We start from the raw sequence: 14,264 nt of genomic DNA on the forward strand, positions 1-14,264 counted from the left end.
CATCTTTCCCTCACTCAACGCCATGCCTCACAGGAGAGAAGGACCCAATCGTCTCCACCACTACGGAACAGCCCCTCTTCCGCCCCCCATAAAAGTGATCTTGCGGCGAACCCGCAGCAGAGACAACTGTTATCTGAAAGAGGACCGCCCGCCTATTAAAAAAAAATACTGGGGTTATGACAGCTGTGTCAAAGTACCAACGTAGAACGATGGGCGGTCCCGGAAGTGGTTAAGCTCCATCTGTGTACGATGGTCTAGCAGAATTCATACCTGAGAAGGAGAGAAGGGCAGAGATTTGACAGGAGTGCTCTTCGGAGTCATACTATTTCCCTCTGTTGTGGAAGTGCTGCTGTTGGCAGTGCTTTCTGTAACAGGTGACAATGTTATTTTCCTCTTTTTGTGTTTAAGCAGGGATGGTGGAGTTCCAAAGATGCCTTGTGGACGTGGAGAGATAGGAATCAGTTCACCCTTGCTGCCCTTACTCAGGTCAGACAGGGTATGCCCATCCAGTCGGTATTCTGTAACATTGCCTGCCATGGCCTTTGTAGAGTTAGAGGAAGCTTGTGTGGGGCTTCCAACATCACTGACAGCAGAGTCATCTACCAAGTCAAATGAAGATAAGTCACACCAGCCATCAGTGTCCTAAAAAAGTAATGGTATAATGAAGGTCAAGATGCAGGACTAACACAGAAGTGAAGGATTTGGAGAGCAACTCATAGCAAACAGAAACTATTACCGATATGATCTTAAAGTGGAGTTCCACCCATTTTTTTATGTTTGTCTGTGCTGCATGCTCTAATCTCATAGTGTTCAGAATGGACAATTTTTATTTAATTTGTTGCTTGTAAATACCTTTATTTTGTAGTCCTTCATTACTTCCTCCTCCTTATTTGCCTAGGCTATTTGCAAGGGTTTCTGGGATAGGCATCATGTTTCCCAGTAGTCCTTGCAAACCTGACTGAAACCTATTACATTGCTTGTGCACTGAGCATGTGCGAGATATGCAAAGCTGAAATCCAGGAAGTCATACAGTCTGGCTTCATGATGCCCACACTTAAGATGGCCATGGTCTATTTCTAGATTATAAACTATTTAAATGCTGTAACAACCTAACAAAACAGACCTTAGTTTACAGACTAACTTTACTAGAATACATTAAGCTTGTGTATTACAGGGGTATTTATATTTAAAAAGTGAAATTGTGGGTGGAACTCCCCTTTAAAATAAAGATCACTAAAAGATCTGAGTGAAAATGGAATTCATAAAGCAGGAATCCAAAATAGTTCATTAATGTATATTTGTCTGTAGACTGCATAGGGCCTAAAGGTTAATAAGTGACTGAATATACAACAGCAATAAGAAGACTTGGCCCATAAAGTGACCCACTTGCCCATGTACAAAGGCAATACTGTAGGTTTACATAAGGCGGTAAAAAAAAAAAAAAATATGTTGCAAAATTACAAAATGGCTGCATTTGTTTGAGGCTTTTTATTTCCACCTGTGGATTCCACCAGCTAGTCTTATTTTTCAACTTAATTTACAAACCGGCCATCAAAAGTGGCAAAGTTTTGAGACAAACCATTTAAAGCAGATATAAACACATCAAATCAACCGTTTCCTAAAACAGTTACATTCAGGACATTCCATGAAGAACAGTTGCTTGTGCTCTCAACGTAACAGTCAGGTAACCAAATTTCTGGTGTCTTAACTAATCACATGTGCAGCATCGAGACAAATGCAGCTCAAACTAATATAGCAGGCTCCCTTCACTGTAAAGCAGTGGTCTCCAAACCGCGTCAATTTTCTTGTTTTCATCCGGCCCTTGGGGGCACTATTTTACCCCCACTGTTGCAGACAACAATGAGGCACCATTCTTTCTCCCATTGACACAAATCATGGGGCACCATCCTCCTATTGACACCAATCATGGGGCACTATTACCCCCTCCAAATCTCAATCATGCAGCAATGTTTACTCCCACTGATGCAAGGACCCCTGCTGTAAAGTATAGGAGGGTTTAACACTTATAGGGGTGCTTGCAATGGTCATCATTTATGTTAACCCAAAAAAGGTTAAAAAAATAAAAAAAATACACCTTTTGCTGTTGGAGTTCAGCTTTATTTGTTAGTCAAGTCCATCCAAATCTGCTACCTCACCAAAGACTGACAATGCTGCTGGTCAAAGGTATCTTTGTTGCTCCTCCAGAGGCGTGGACCACCCTAGAGACAGAAGTGTTTTATTGGCTGGATAACTAAGTGAAATAAAGGTGGAGAAAAAAAATCCCTAAAAAAAAGGGGGGGGGGGGGGGCGAAATGCAGCCACTTTTCATGTATTAAACGTTTGCTTTTGGAATTACTACCATTTTAATGACCATTCTCTTCAGCAGTACATACTCTTTCCATTACTTTGTCCGACAATCAGGAGCAAATAAAATAGGATTTTTCTTACAGCACTGTGCAAAGGTTTTAAGCAAATGAAAAAAAAAATGCTGTAAATTAACCACTTGCCCTCTGGAAGATTTACCCCCTGGAAGATTTACCCCCTGGAAGATTTACCCCCTGGAAGATTTACCCCCTGGAAGATTTACCCCCTTCATAACCAGGCCATTTTTCTGCGATATGGCACTGCATTACTTTAACGGACAGTTGCACAGTCATGCAACGCTGTAAAAGTTATGCCATTTTCCCCACAAATGGAGCACTCTTTTGGTGGTATTTGATCACCACTGCAATGTTTTTTGCTGAACCATAAACAAAAAAACAGCAATTTTGAAAATGAAAACATATCCACAAAAAAATATCAAAAATCCAAATTTCTTTATAAAATTTAGGCCAATATGTATTTTTTTTTTTTATTTTTTTTTTTAAATAAACACATTCCAATAAGGATATTGGTCGGTTTAAGCAAAAGTTATAGCGTCTACAACTATGGGATATATACTGGAATTTTGTGCCTAACCAGTGTTTTGGTGTAAACCGTGTGCTTTTACTCAGGGAAGTGATGGATTTTATTATTGCAGACACACAAAATCAATCACCCCCCCAAACCCGTCAGAACAGAGTTCTACCTTGTTTACATTAGGCAAAGCTCCGTTCTTTGTCTCTGCACAATGATTGGCGGGTGCTGGTGGACATCCAGTGTCCGGCACCCGCAGATCAGCTTCTGCTGTAATTATAGCAGACTTGGCCCGCCAGCCACTGTAGGCACAAGTGCAGAATCATGTATATGTAAACGATTCTGCACAGAACGGCCACCCAGAAGGCACTAATCACCCTGGTGGAGCATGCCACAACAGGGAAGGAAGGAGCCTGACCCATAATGGCATATGCCAGAACAAGCGACTGCCGAACCCAATGGGATATATTAGTAGCGAAGGCCACCAGGCTTTTCTTGGACTGTCTGAGCACAAAAAGAGAAATCAGAGCGCCTGAAGGATGCTATAGGACAAGAGTATCTGAACCGCAGACCAAATCTTCCGGAGCTCGCCTGCCAGGAAAAATGCTGTGGCTGGCTTCGAGTTGAGACTAAGGCCAACATGCTCCAGGCTCCTGGGAGGGGTCAGGGCAAACTTCACGAAAGTTTAGGAGCCATCTAAAATCCTGCAGGGAGCGAATTGTGATGTTCAGGTTGTCCGCAGTGCAGCCTGGGAATCTGCCTGCAGGAGCAGGTTGTTCAGATAACCGGTCACGGCAATCCCCAGTTGTCTCAGCAACCCCAGAACTGGGCCCAGCACCTTGAAGAATACCTGGGGGCCTGAAGCCAACCAGAAGGGAGAGCAACAAAACTATAAAATCTCAATCAACCACTACAAAGCGAAGTAACCGCTATGGTCTCTGGGAGATGGGAAAGTGCAGGTATGCACCCTTTATGTCTACGGATGCCAGAAAATCCCCCCGATAAGGAGAAGCCACCAAACGGATTGATTCCATCCTGAACTTCTACATCCGCACACAGCAATCCAAGGTCACAGAGGTCCAAAATCAGACTAACCATCTTTTTTTTTGGAACTGTTAACCGATACAAAAAACGCAGAGCCCACAACAGTGGTGCCCAACTGGGACTGACCAGCCAAGGGATTACTATGGTTTAAGTCCAAGGAGATGCATGGCATCTCGTTCACTTATCTTTTTAATTTACAGTTCAGATTTTACTGAGTGCTGGTAGTACAGCAGTCTCGATTTCCATTGCACCTACGCCCGACCTTTTGGTCTCGGCTGCATTATCAAATGTTGCTGCTGGGCCCGCCTCCTTTCTCCCTTGTCCAATCAAAGACCACTTTGTATTATGGGAACCTATTTCACAGAATACAAAGCCCTCTGTGAACAAACAGAGGGGAGGGACAGGGATAGATGCTGTCTGTGCGAAGACAGTGTTTTACCTTTCAGAGTGCTGGGAGTGTAGAGGTGGTTTTATGGAGCACTTGGAGTGCAGCCGAGTTGTAAACAATAGAGATAACATCAAAGATGTGGCATGCACTTATAGTAGGCCAGCACATTTTACAAAGTTTGTGAATTCCAGGTGTTCAAGAGGAAGTAAACCACCCCGTTTGTACCTGTAGGTAAGCCTATAATAAGGCTTACCTAGAGATACTGTAACTATCTCCTAAACTTGCACCGTTTAGGAGATGCTTACTGTATACTGTGCCGATGACGTCATTGGTGCATGCGCTCTGAAAAAGCAGCCGCCCGTGCCATTTCTGAGCCATAGGCTGTGACCGGCACCTCCAGCACGCATGCGCGAGAGTGACATCACGTGGCTCCGGCCAGTCACACAGCCAGAGTCCGCAGACCCGGATGGAACACAGGCGAAGATGGATGTGGCCTCCAGTGGGGACGATGAGGGCCTAGTTTGCAGGCAAGTTTTACATAATGTGCTAGTATGTGATGTATACTAGCACATTATGCCTTTACTTTGCAGGCGACAAAAAAAAAAAAAAAAGGAGGCAGATGTGTTCTTTCAGCTTTAAAGTGGTACTAAAGGTTCAGTTAAAAAAATTCAAAACAACCACTATGTCATAATTACCTCCACTGTGCAGTTCATTTTGCACAGAGTTGCCCCTGATCCTCCTCTTCTGGGGTCACACGGCGGCTCTCGCGGCTCCTCCCCGCAAAAGAAAACTCCCTCCCTCTGGGAAGCTCTCTCCCAAGGGGGTTACCTTGGAGGCATGATCCCGTGTCATACGCTTGACGTACATAGCTGCCGAGTGTATGACTCGGCCCTGCCCCCACGTCATTGGATTTGATTGACAGCAGCGGAAGCCAATGGCTGCACGGCCATCAATCCTTTAGGATGCATTAAGGTGAAAAAACAAAAGGGTTTACAACCCCTTTTAACCTTCCTACATGCACACTGTTGTCACAACAGGCTTGTTACCATGTAGCCACAGCAAGCACAATCTGATTGGTTGGTTGCAGTTGGATGGAGATATAGATATATATATATATATATATATATATATATATATATATATATATATATATACACATACATACATACACACATTATATATACACATACATACACACACATTATATATATATATATATATATATATATATATATATACATACACACACACACATTATATATATACATACACACACACATACACACTTATATATATACACACACACACACATTATATATATATACATACATATATATATATATATATACACATATATATATACATATATATATATATATATATATATATATATATATACACACACACACACACACACACACACACACACACACACACACACGTTTCTTACTTGTATGCTGCATTTGAAGGTATGGTGCAGCTTGCTTTATCGCTCTAGACACCTTATTTAAAAAATTAAATTAAGGATTTCTTCTGTTCAAAAACCCTCAAGTCCTCTTCTGACCCTTCATTGAGACCCTATAGTCCCCCCACCCCTATCATATTTTAACTCCTATACAGAAAATGACAATAACTTCTATTTCTTGTTTGCACACATTGTAGAAGCCACATTTTACCGAATAATTACTTATAAACAGGAATGGTAAAGTGCTGTCATTCTACATTTAATATAGAAGAAACCCAAAACTTGTACAAGGATACTTACAGATTCAATCATGTCATTGTTGGGCACTAGGTAGTTGACATACTCCACCATCCACTTCTCTGGCCCCGAGCTCACAGAAGCGACAGCAGATGAGGGGCTGGATCCAGCACTATCTTCCTCTTCACCTTCGCTATGCACCTCTGACTTAACTTCAGTTATATTTACTTCTATTATTTCAGAGGAAGCGACAGGCTCTTTTACATCTGCCTCATCCTGAGGTACCAAACATAGATCGCTCTGTAATTAGCAAAAATAAATAAAACATTAACTAACATGTAAAATATAAATTAAATACATATTTTCTCACATCTATATACCCACACACTCACATTAAATAAATGTACATAAAAACTCTCAGTAGTGAACATCTACTAAGAACTGTATTGTTGATCGAGTTTGTACCTTCTCCACAACAGTCTGAGAGGTAGAGTCATCCCGCTCCTCCTGATCACCAGCGACACTGCTCTTCTGTCCGTTCATGTACCCGGCTGTCTCCACTTTCCTCTTGATGGTGGAGTTCCAATGATTCTTCACTGCATTGTCCGTTCTGTGCATAGAGAGAACAACTAAGTGCGATCCTTACAAGTGTACAAAAATACTTTGACAGCTGCCAGAAGCAAAAAAAGGTTACATGTCCCACCCTGATCCCCTTTTCCAATTGTGACAAGGGGTCGGAATCTTCTCCCCACACCCGCTGTCACAATAAAAAAAAATAATAAATAAAAAACACACAACAATGCAGCCATGCAGGGCTTAGCCCACCGAGCCATGTCATTCACAGAGTACTGTGAATGGGGGAACTATAATTACCATCAGCGCCGATAAGCGCTGTAGGTAGTTCATTGATGCTCCCTGTCATTCAGTAACTGCCTGAGGTATACAGGAGCCTGAAACTGCACCCGTGATCTGCTGATAGTGGGTGCAATGCTCTACATGCATCTAATAAAAATAAAAAATGCAGATTGATTCTTTTTTTTTATTTTTTTTAAGAAAGGTGAACTTAATACTTTATACCGAGCATAAATATTGTGATCCATGCCAAACCCCCACAAAGGCAGCAAAAAGAATATATAAAAGATTTTACTGCTGCACCATAAACAGGTGGTGTACAGGTAGAATATATACTATAAAAGAAATGGTAAAAGCTCAAATTGCTCCATACTGTAAATGTTATAAAACAGAGAGCATTGGGCTACCCATTCAAAAACTGGTACAGAGAAGTCAGCAGATTGCTTTAGTTATCTGACAGATAGAAACTGCCAGCTGGTTTTTAAAATGGCCAAAAAAATAAATAAAAATCAACCAAAAACTGATCATATCACCGCAATATCCTTTTACAAAAATGAGATTATATATATATTTTTTTATTATTATTATATTTAATTTTTTTCCCCAGCTGCCGACACTGTTCACAGTCCCATGTAATTGTGCTACATAAATATTATAAATTATACTGCCGTGCTAAATACTGATGAACATATAAATTAATCATAACTTGGTGTGCAAAAATATGTTTACAAAGATGAGTGTAGTATACATGCAGAAAAAAAGTGGAAGGATTTACCATTATTGATTTAATCACAATAGACATAGATTGTTTTATTATCATTTTTTCTGCATGCATGCTACATGCATCTTTGCACACCAAGTTATGATTCATTAATATATTCGTCAGTATTTAGCACGGCACCTTATCTTTATAAATCAAACATTTCATATTTGGTCATACCATCTGTGACCTATAAAACGTTAATCTCATCGTTCCAAACTCAAGTCTGGACATTACATACAATTGGAAGAGTTCGATTTTTGGATGCATGATTATTTTTTCTTTTAAAGTGCCATTTAAGTTATAATCCGTCCATTCGCTGGAAACACAACACTAACCTTCCAGGGAGTAACTTTGCTATTTCAGCCCAACGGTTTCCCAGCAATTTGTGTGCCTGACAAATAATGCGATCTTCCTCTTCCGTCCAGGACGACTTCTTCACTTCCGGGTTAAGATGGTTGTGCCAGCGCTCACGGCACTGCTTACCCATCCTGCCCTTCAACTGCTTGGCAATCAGAGTCCAGTGTTTAGTTCCATATTTCTTCACCAACTCTATTACCTAGAGTAGGAACATAGCTTTTTACAATCACAGACACAAAGAAACATTGTCAAGTTTGCTATTAATATATTATAGGTTGACAGTGAATGCACAGCAGCTGGTGTGTGCTGTGAGGACACCATGCTTCTATTTAGATCCTTTAAAATCATATACTTGCGCACCTTTTCATCCTCCTCCTTAGTCCATGGGCCTTTGACTAGATCAGGGTGAAGTACACGTTGCCACCTGTGCTGACATTGCTGTTCAGTTCGGTTCTGGATAATAAAAAGGGAAGGAGAAAACATACTTTTAGATATCATATGCTTGTGCTCTCAATCTGTCAAATCCCATAAAACCTACATTAAAGTCCATTCCAAATTCTCCCAGGTTTAGCTCTTGGTAGAATGGGGAATGTTAGAAACTATCCCTTTTTTTTCTACTGTTGTGTACCGCCCGCCCCACCCCCCAGCAAGGATCTCACAAAAACATGAGAAAGGAGGCCACCTTAGACATTAAAGAATTTAAAACCTGATGCCCCAACTATTTTGCCACTCTGTCAAGTGCTTATAGTTTTAGGAGTTCAAAGATTCTGCTCCCTCCCTGTCCCAGTTAGTATGCAGGAAGTACAGCAAAATGTCTGCAATGGGGATTTAATTTGGCTCATTCTAACCCTTTTACACTCTACAGAAAACGGAATGGAATTGAGCTTGATGGGCAGTAGCCAAATCCTGTGCACACAGCTAGTGTATGGCAAAGAGCCTACTATTGACAGCAGCCCCACTACCACTCCATGCATTCAGCATGATTGACTATGTGCCCAGTCTGGAGAAAAAGTCCTGACCGCATGTGCCAAGTCTGGAGAAAAAGTCCTGACCGCATGTGCCAAGTCTGGAGAAAGCGTCCTGTGCAAATATTGAACAAAATCTTTGTCAGGTATTTTGTTCTGGCTTCATTTGAGACACAGCAGAGAGGCTACACTGGATGAAATAGGCGAAGGCCCAGAGGATGTTCATATACAGGCAATTCCGGGTGGTAATCCTAAACAGCTTTCTGTAATGTTATTTTATGCCAAGCAGAAAAAAAAAAGGCATCCTACTTACAACCATATGCGTGGCTATTGTCTTCCATTCTCCCTGTCCATACGTTCTCACCAAGGTTTTTAGTGTCTCATCCTAAAAAAATAACACAGGAAGAAAATTTCAATTTTTCAAAAAGTTTTTCTGCAATGGCTTTAAATTGTAAAGAATTCCAGGTATGACATTGTTACATAAATTAAAATGGTCCATCTAGGATCAACGTAACTATGCAGAGATCCTACATGTGAATTAGAAGCTGGAAGTCACTATAGTAGACGCTGCTACTCCAGTGATCCCCACTTGCGTCTGGGTCTCGTGCCAAGCGGCTGTCTTGCAGCATTGTGAACACAGGTCGGCTGCTCTGTATAGGTGCCAGTTAGCAATTGCTTTACATTTTCTCAATGGATGCAAAGCGTTCTCTGGCTGGTTGAACGAGGTGGAACGTTGACGTCAGTCTCTCCATCTCAACCAGAGAATGCACTGTGGACAAATACATCCTCAATGTACAGAGCAGAAGTGGACTAAAATACAGCAAAACTAGACTGGCGTTTTAGTCAAAAGGACTGACAAACTAATTTTAAATTGACAACAACACTGCACTACCACATAAGAATAAGTAGGGGGCATCTACTAAGCTGCTGAAAGAAAAAAAAATTAGGAACATTTTTTTTCTTTTTTTTCCCCTAATATTTAAAGTGGAGCACCTTTTGGCCCCCTTCACACAATCAGTCCGATCGAGTCCGTCTATCTGTTTTTTTGGTGGACCCAAATCAGGCCCTCGATTCACATCTATAGAGCGGCAGATGTAAACTGACTTCTGGTCGTTTCCCATCTCCACTCCAAGCCACTTAAAAAAACAGAAGGGGATCCGTCCCCTTCTGTCTGGGCAGATCAGAGCAGAGGGCCCATAGAGTAGAGCAGGCGGTGTCCGTGTCTGCTCTGCATATGCAGAGTGGACACGGACCTGTCACCTGCCTTCTCCGCTCATTGTGGCCTGCGACCAGTTACCAAGTCGCCCTCGCTCCTCAATGGGTTGGGCACCCCTGTTCCAAAGGTAAACTGGCAGTGGAGCCTTTTGGCTTCACAGTCAGTTCTTTACTGCACAAATAACAGGTTATTAGATTTTTACTCCAGGAGTGTATAATGAGTGGCCATTGTAGAGAAATGCCTAAATAATGCATTACCATTTACCTAAACTCATTCGATATAGGTAACTTAATGTACTGGAGATTATTAAAAAAATTAAGCAAATCAAAATTTGATGTCAAAATGAACACTGAAGACTAGAAGGCCAACTGGCTGCCAAGTAAGTGCTGGGAAGGAAGAAGGGGAAGGTCTTCTTGGCAAGGGGGCTTCTGTCTTTTTGGGTGAATATTTTTGGCTTTTCACTACTGTTGCCACTTTGCCCTTGTTCTTGGGAAACGTATTGTTCTCCTTGCTCATCAAGGCATAGTTCTTGTGGCCAGGAAGACCTTTTTTATTCTCATTCCGAGCATTGCCTTGGAATGAGAACTCAAAATCCGGCACTGGAAGAACAGGGGTCATTAGGTGGGTCTGTAAAGAAGACTTCCAAGATAACTGCAATGGAGACTAGAATGGGAAATGGGAAGGGAGGCATCTGTTGGATCATACCTGTGAATTACACATAAAGAGTGGTGTGTCACCTACCTCCTCCAGGGTCCATTTCACCTTGACGCGGTTCTCTCTGTGCTCCGGAACATCAGAGTCAGTGTCCTGATACTGCACATCCTCCCAGTCATCACTGCAAAGACAAAAGAAATCTTGTGCTCGTTATCCCACATTTGAAATTCAGTAATTATATATAAATGTGAACAGGACCTGCAACAATAATCTAACACCACCGGGTATGGAAAAAGAAAATCTGAATATTTACACTGCAATACAAAAGACATGGGATAATTCCTCACACAAACCAGCTGTACTTCATGGCACACATTTCAACAACAGCAGCCGATACAAATTACAAAACTAACTTTATCAGAAGAGCAATTAAAAAAAAAAAAATCAACCGTTGCATTAAAGCGGAGGTTCCGCCGTTTTTTTTTTTTAAGTAAGCAGCTACAAATACGGCAGCTGCTGACTTAAAAAAAATGGACACTTACCTGTCCAGCGCGCCCGCGATGTCAGCAGCTGAGGAATCGCTCGGTCCTCAGCTGCTTCTGCCGCCATTCTCGGTGAGGGAATCAGGAAGTTAAGCCTGACAGCTTCACTGCCAGATTCCCTACTGCGCATGCGCAAGGATCGTGGCGCGCCATCACTGGTCCCCGCTCTCCTGTGAACAGTGTTTCCCAGAAGACAGGGGGGGGGGGGGGGGGGACATCACAGGCTGTATTCCCCACAGGCATCAGACCTGGAAGTGGTGCAAATAGGTATCTGCACCCCACTAAAAAATGCGGAGGTTCACTTTGTGTGTGAACCTCCGCTTTAACTTTTCTGAATTTTCCCTGATGCCTAGAGATGGGAAGGCTTGGGGGGGGATGGGGAATAAAAAAACGGAAACATTGGTAAAAAAAGGCAAGCCGGAAAGCATTACAATTCACAGCAGCATTACTAGGATTATTCACTGCACTTAAAACCAGCATGGAAAAGGATAAATATCCTGCTCACAGCGCCATTATGCAACAAGGGGGTTCAATTCTGTGTTACATTTAGACCCCTTTCACACTGAGGGCAGATTGCAGGTGCTATAGCATTAAAAATAGCACCTGCAATCCGCCCTAAAAGTGCTGCTCTATTGTCTCCTGTGTGAAAGCCCAGAGGCGATTTAGTTCGCATGTGCGGCGCTATATAAGTTTTTCATTCATTCATTACGCTAGCAGGATGGTAAAAAAAAAGTCCTGCTAGCCGCATCGTTGGAGCGGTGTGTATACTGCTCCTCCACTGCTGCTGCCCATTGAAATCAATGAGACAGCGCGGCTATTCGCCCCGCAATGCGGTGCTTGAGCACCGCATTGCGGGCGGTTTTAACTCTGTCTCGGTCGCTAGCGGGGGGTTAAATGCACCTCGCTAGTGGCCGATACACCGCAAATCCGCCCATGGCGTCGGCGGTAAAAATAGCAGCATATTACCGCCGATGCTCTGGGCGGCTTAGTGTGAAAGGGGTCTAAATCATTTATTGACAGGTTTATTCATATAATTTACCCATCAGATTTGTGGAAGTACAATGATTAAAACACATAAGTAGTATAGTAATAAAAGATTTACTTTGACTAAAGACGTATTACAGATGATAAAACACAGATAAATACTGCATATTCAAACCAGGGGAGTCACAATCTCAGACAGTCAACTTGATTCAGACGCTCTTCTTCAGTCCTGAATCAAACTCAAACTGGCCTCCCAGTCATATTTATATGGCAGGGAAAACAATGGCTACAACTTGCTAAAAGAAAAAAAGGTCAAAGGTTCCCAACTTCCCATAGCAAAATGAAGCAGATGTCTCATGCATTAAGCATGTTGTATATAGATAGAAGGGATTACTAATAAAACTATTACCAAGTTTCTTTTAAATCAATAACCAAAATGTATATATGAATATAGACCCATACATCATGAAAGGACCGTGTGAAGTTTATTTTATGTGGACCCAGCTGATATATTCAGTTTACGTTCTTTTGTTTTTCAAAGATATTTTGTTTATGCACTTCAGTTACTAAACATTGATGTTTAAGAAAATACAAGAATATGTAATATAATGTTATTGTTTTAATTAAATAAAATAATTTGAGTAGTTCAACTATGTGTGATTAACCTAAAATCGTTTCTGACATCGCTGCTTTACTAACCCGACAGCTTATTATTCTAAATAGGAAACCTTCATTTTGTTTGCAAATTAAAGATTCGAACTACCAGTAAGAGTCGGTTTACACACAGGGGCGGCACGACTTTGGGGGCGACTCGGCAAGGCGATCCCAAGACAACTTGAGAGGTAACTTGCAAAATGACTTCTGTATTGAAGTCAATGCAAGTCGCCCCCAAAGTCGTACAGGAACCTTTTTCTAAGTCGGAGCGACTTGCGTCACTCCTATTAGAACGGTTCCACTGAATAGAGCGGACCGCGACTTGTCAGGCGGCTGAGTCGCCTGACAGGTTGCCCGTGTGAACCGGCTCTAAGAATGAGTCCTTATATTTAAAGCGGAGTTCCGGCCACAATTTCACTTTTTAAATATAAATACCCCTGTAATACACAAGCTTAATGTATTCTAGTAAAGTTAGTCTGTAGACTAAGGTCCGTTTTGTTAGGTTGTTACAGCATTTAGACACTTTATAAAATAGAAATTGACTGGGGCCATCTTAAGTGTGGGCATCATGAAGCCAGACTGTATGACTTCCTGGATTTCAGCCTTGCAGATCTCACACATGCTCAGTGCTGCACAAGCAGTGTAATAGGTTTCAGCACCTGTGCTGTCCAAGTCACATGATTCTTCGAGACTAGGGAGTGCACAGACTCCTGGAAAGTTACACCCACTACATTCCCAGGAGTCTGTGCGGTGTAGGTTAGGAAGCTTAAGCACCTAGGTGCAGGAAGAGGGAAGATTAACTATTCTGCCTAGCAACAACACTTTGAAGGCATCTAAAAAAAATGTTTTTTTTTTCTTAAAGGACTAATGACATGTTTTTAAAACTACTGATGTAATGTTATATTTATGGGTGGAACTCCAGTTTAAAGAGCACCTGTCATTTCAGATCCTTCATGATGGTGCATCCGCTTACCTGCTACCGCCACGTCCCTCACCTTGTTGTGTCACTGCCGCATCCCCAGCCGTCCCAATAAAGTGAATGGGACTGTCTGTGAGTCAACAGCAGGTCAGAGGAGGAGCCTCTGCGGGACAGAAATAACAGTTGCTCTTTAAAAATTATGATTTAAATCAAGCCTTTTTTACTAAATGATTTAAATCAAATCCACCCTGACCCCGATGTCGGGGCTCAGCTGCCATGATAAACCGTGGTCAGTTTACAAAAAGGAAGGGCAGAACCAGGTAGGATCA

At 42.0% G+C, this 14,264-nt stretch overlaps 1 protein-coding gene across 1 annotated transcript in view; it reads right to left on the minus strand.

Annotated features, from left to right (window-relative positions):
- MYBL2 (MYB proto-oncogene like 2) overlaps positions 1–14,264 on the minus strand; it is a 46,947-nt gene that overhangs the window by 23,862 nt on the left and 8,821 nt on the right. The window contains exons 2-8 of the mRNA XM_040330479.1: positions 10,924–11,017; positions 9,280–9,351; positions 8,362–8,454; positions 7,980–8,200; positions 6,495–6,639; positions 6,093–6,329; positions 271–642 (exon numbers count right to left, since the gene is read on the minus strand). Coding sequence (XP_040186413.1) covers positions 271–642; positions 6,093–6,329; positions 6,495–6,639; positions 7,980–8,200; positions 8,362–8,454; positions 9,280–9,351; positions 10,924–11,017 — 1,234 coding nt within the window. The remainder of the gene's footprint in view (positions 1–270; positions 643–6,092; positions 6,330–6,494; positions 6,640–7,979; positions 8,201–8,361; positions 8,455–9,279; positions 9,352–10,923; positions 11,018–14,264) is intronic.

This window comes from Rana temporaria, chromosome 12, assembly GCF_905171775.1.
Source record: "Rana temporaria chromosome 12, aRanTem1.1, whole genome shotgun sequence".
Taxonomy (NCBI): domain Eukaryota; kingdom Metazoa; phylum Chordata; class Amphibia; order Anura; family Ranidae; genus Rana; species Rana temporaria.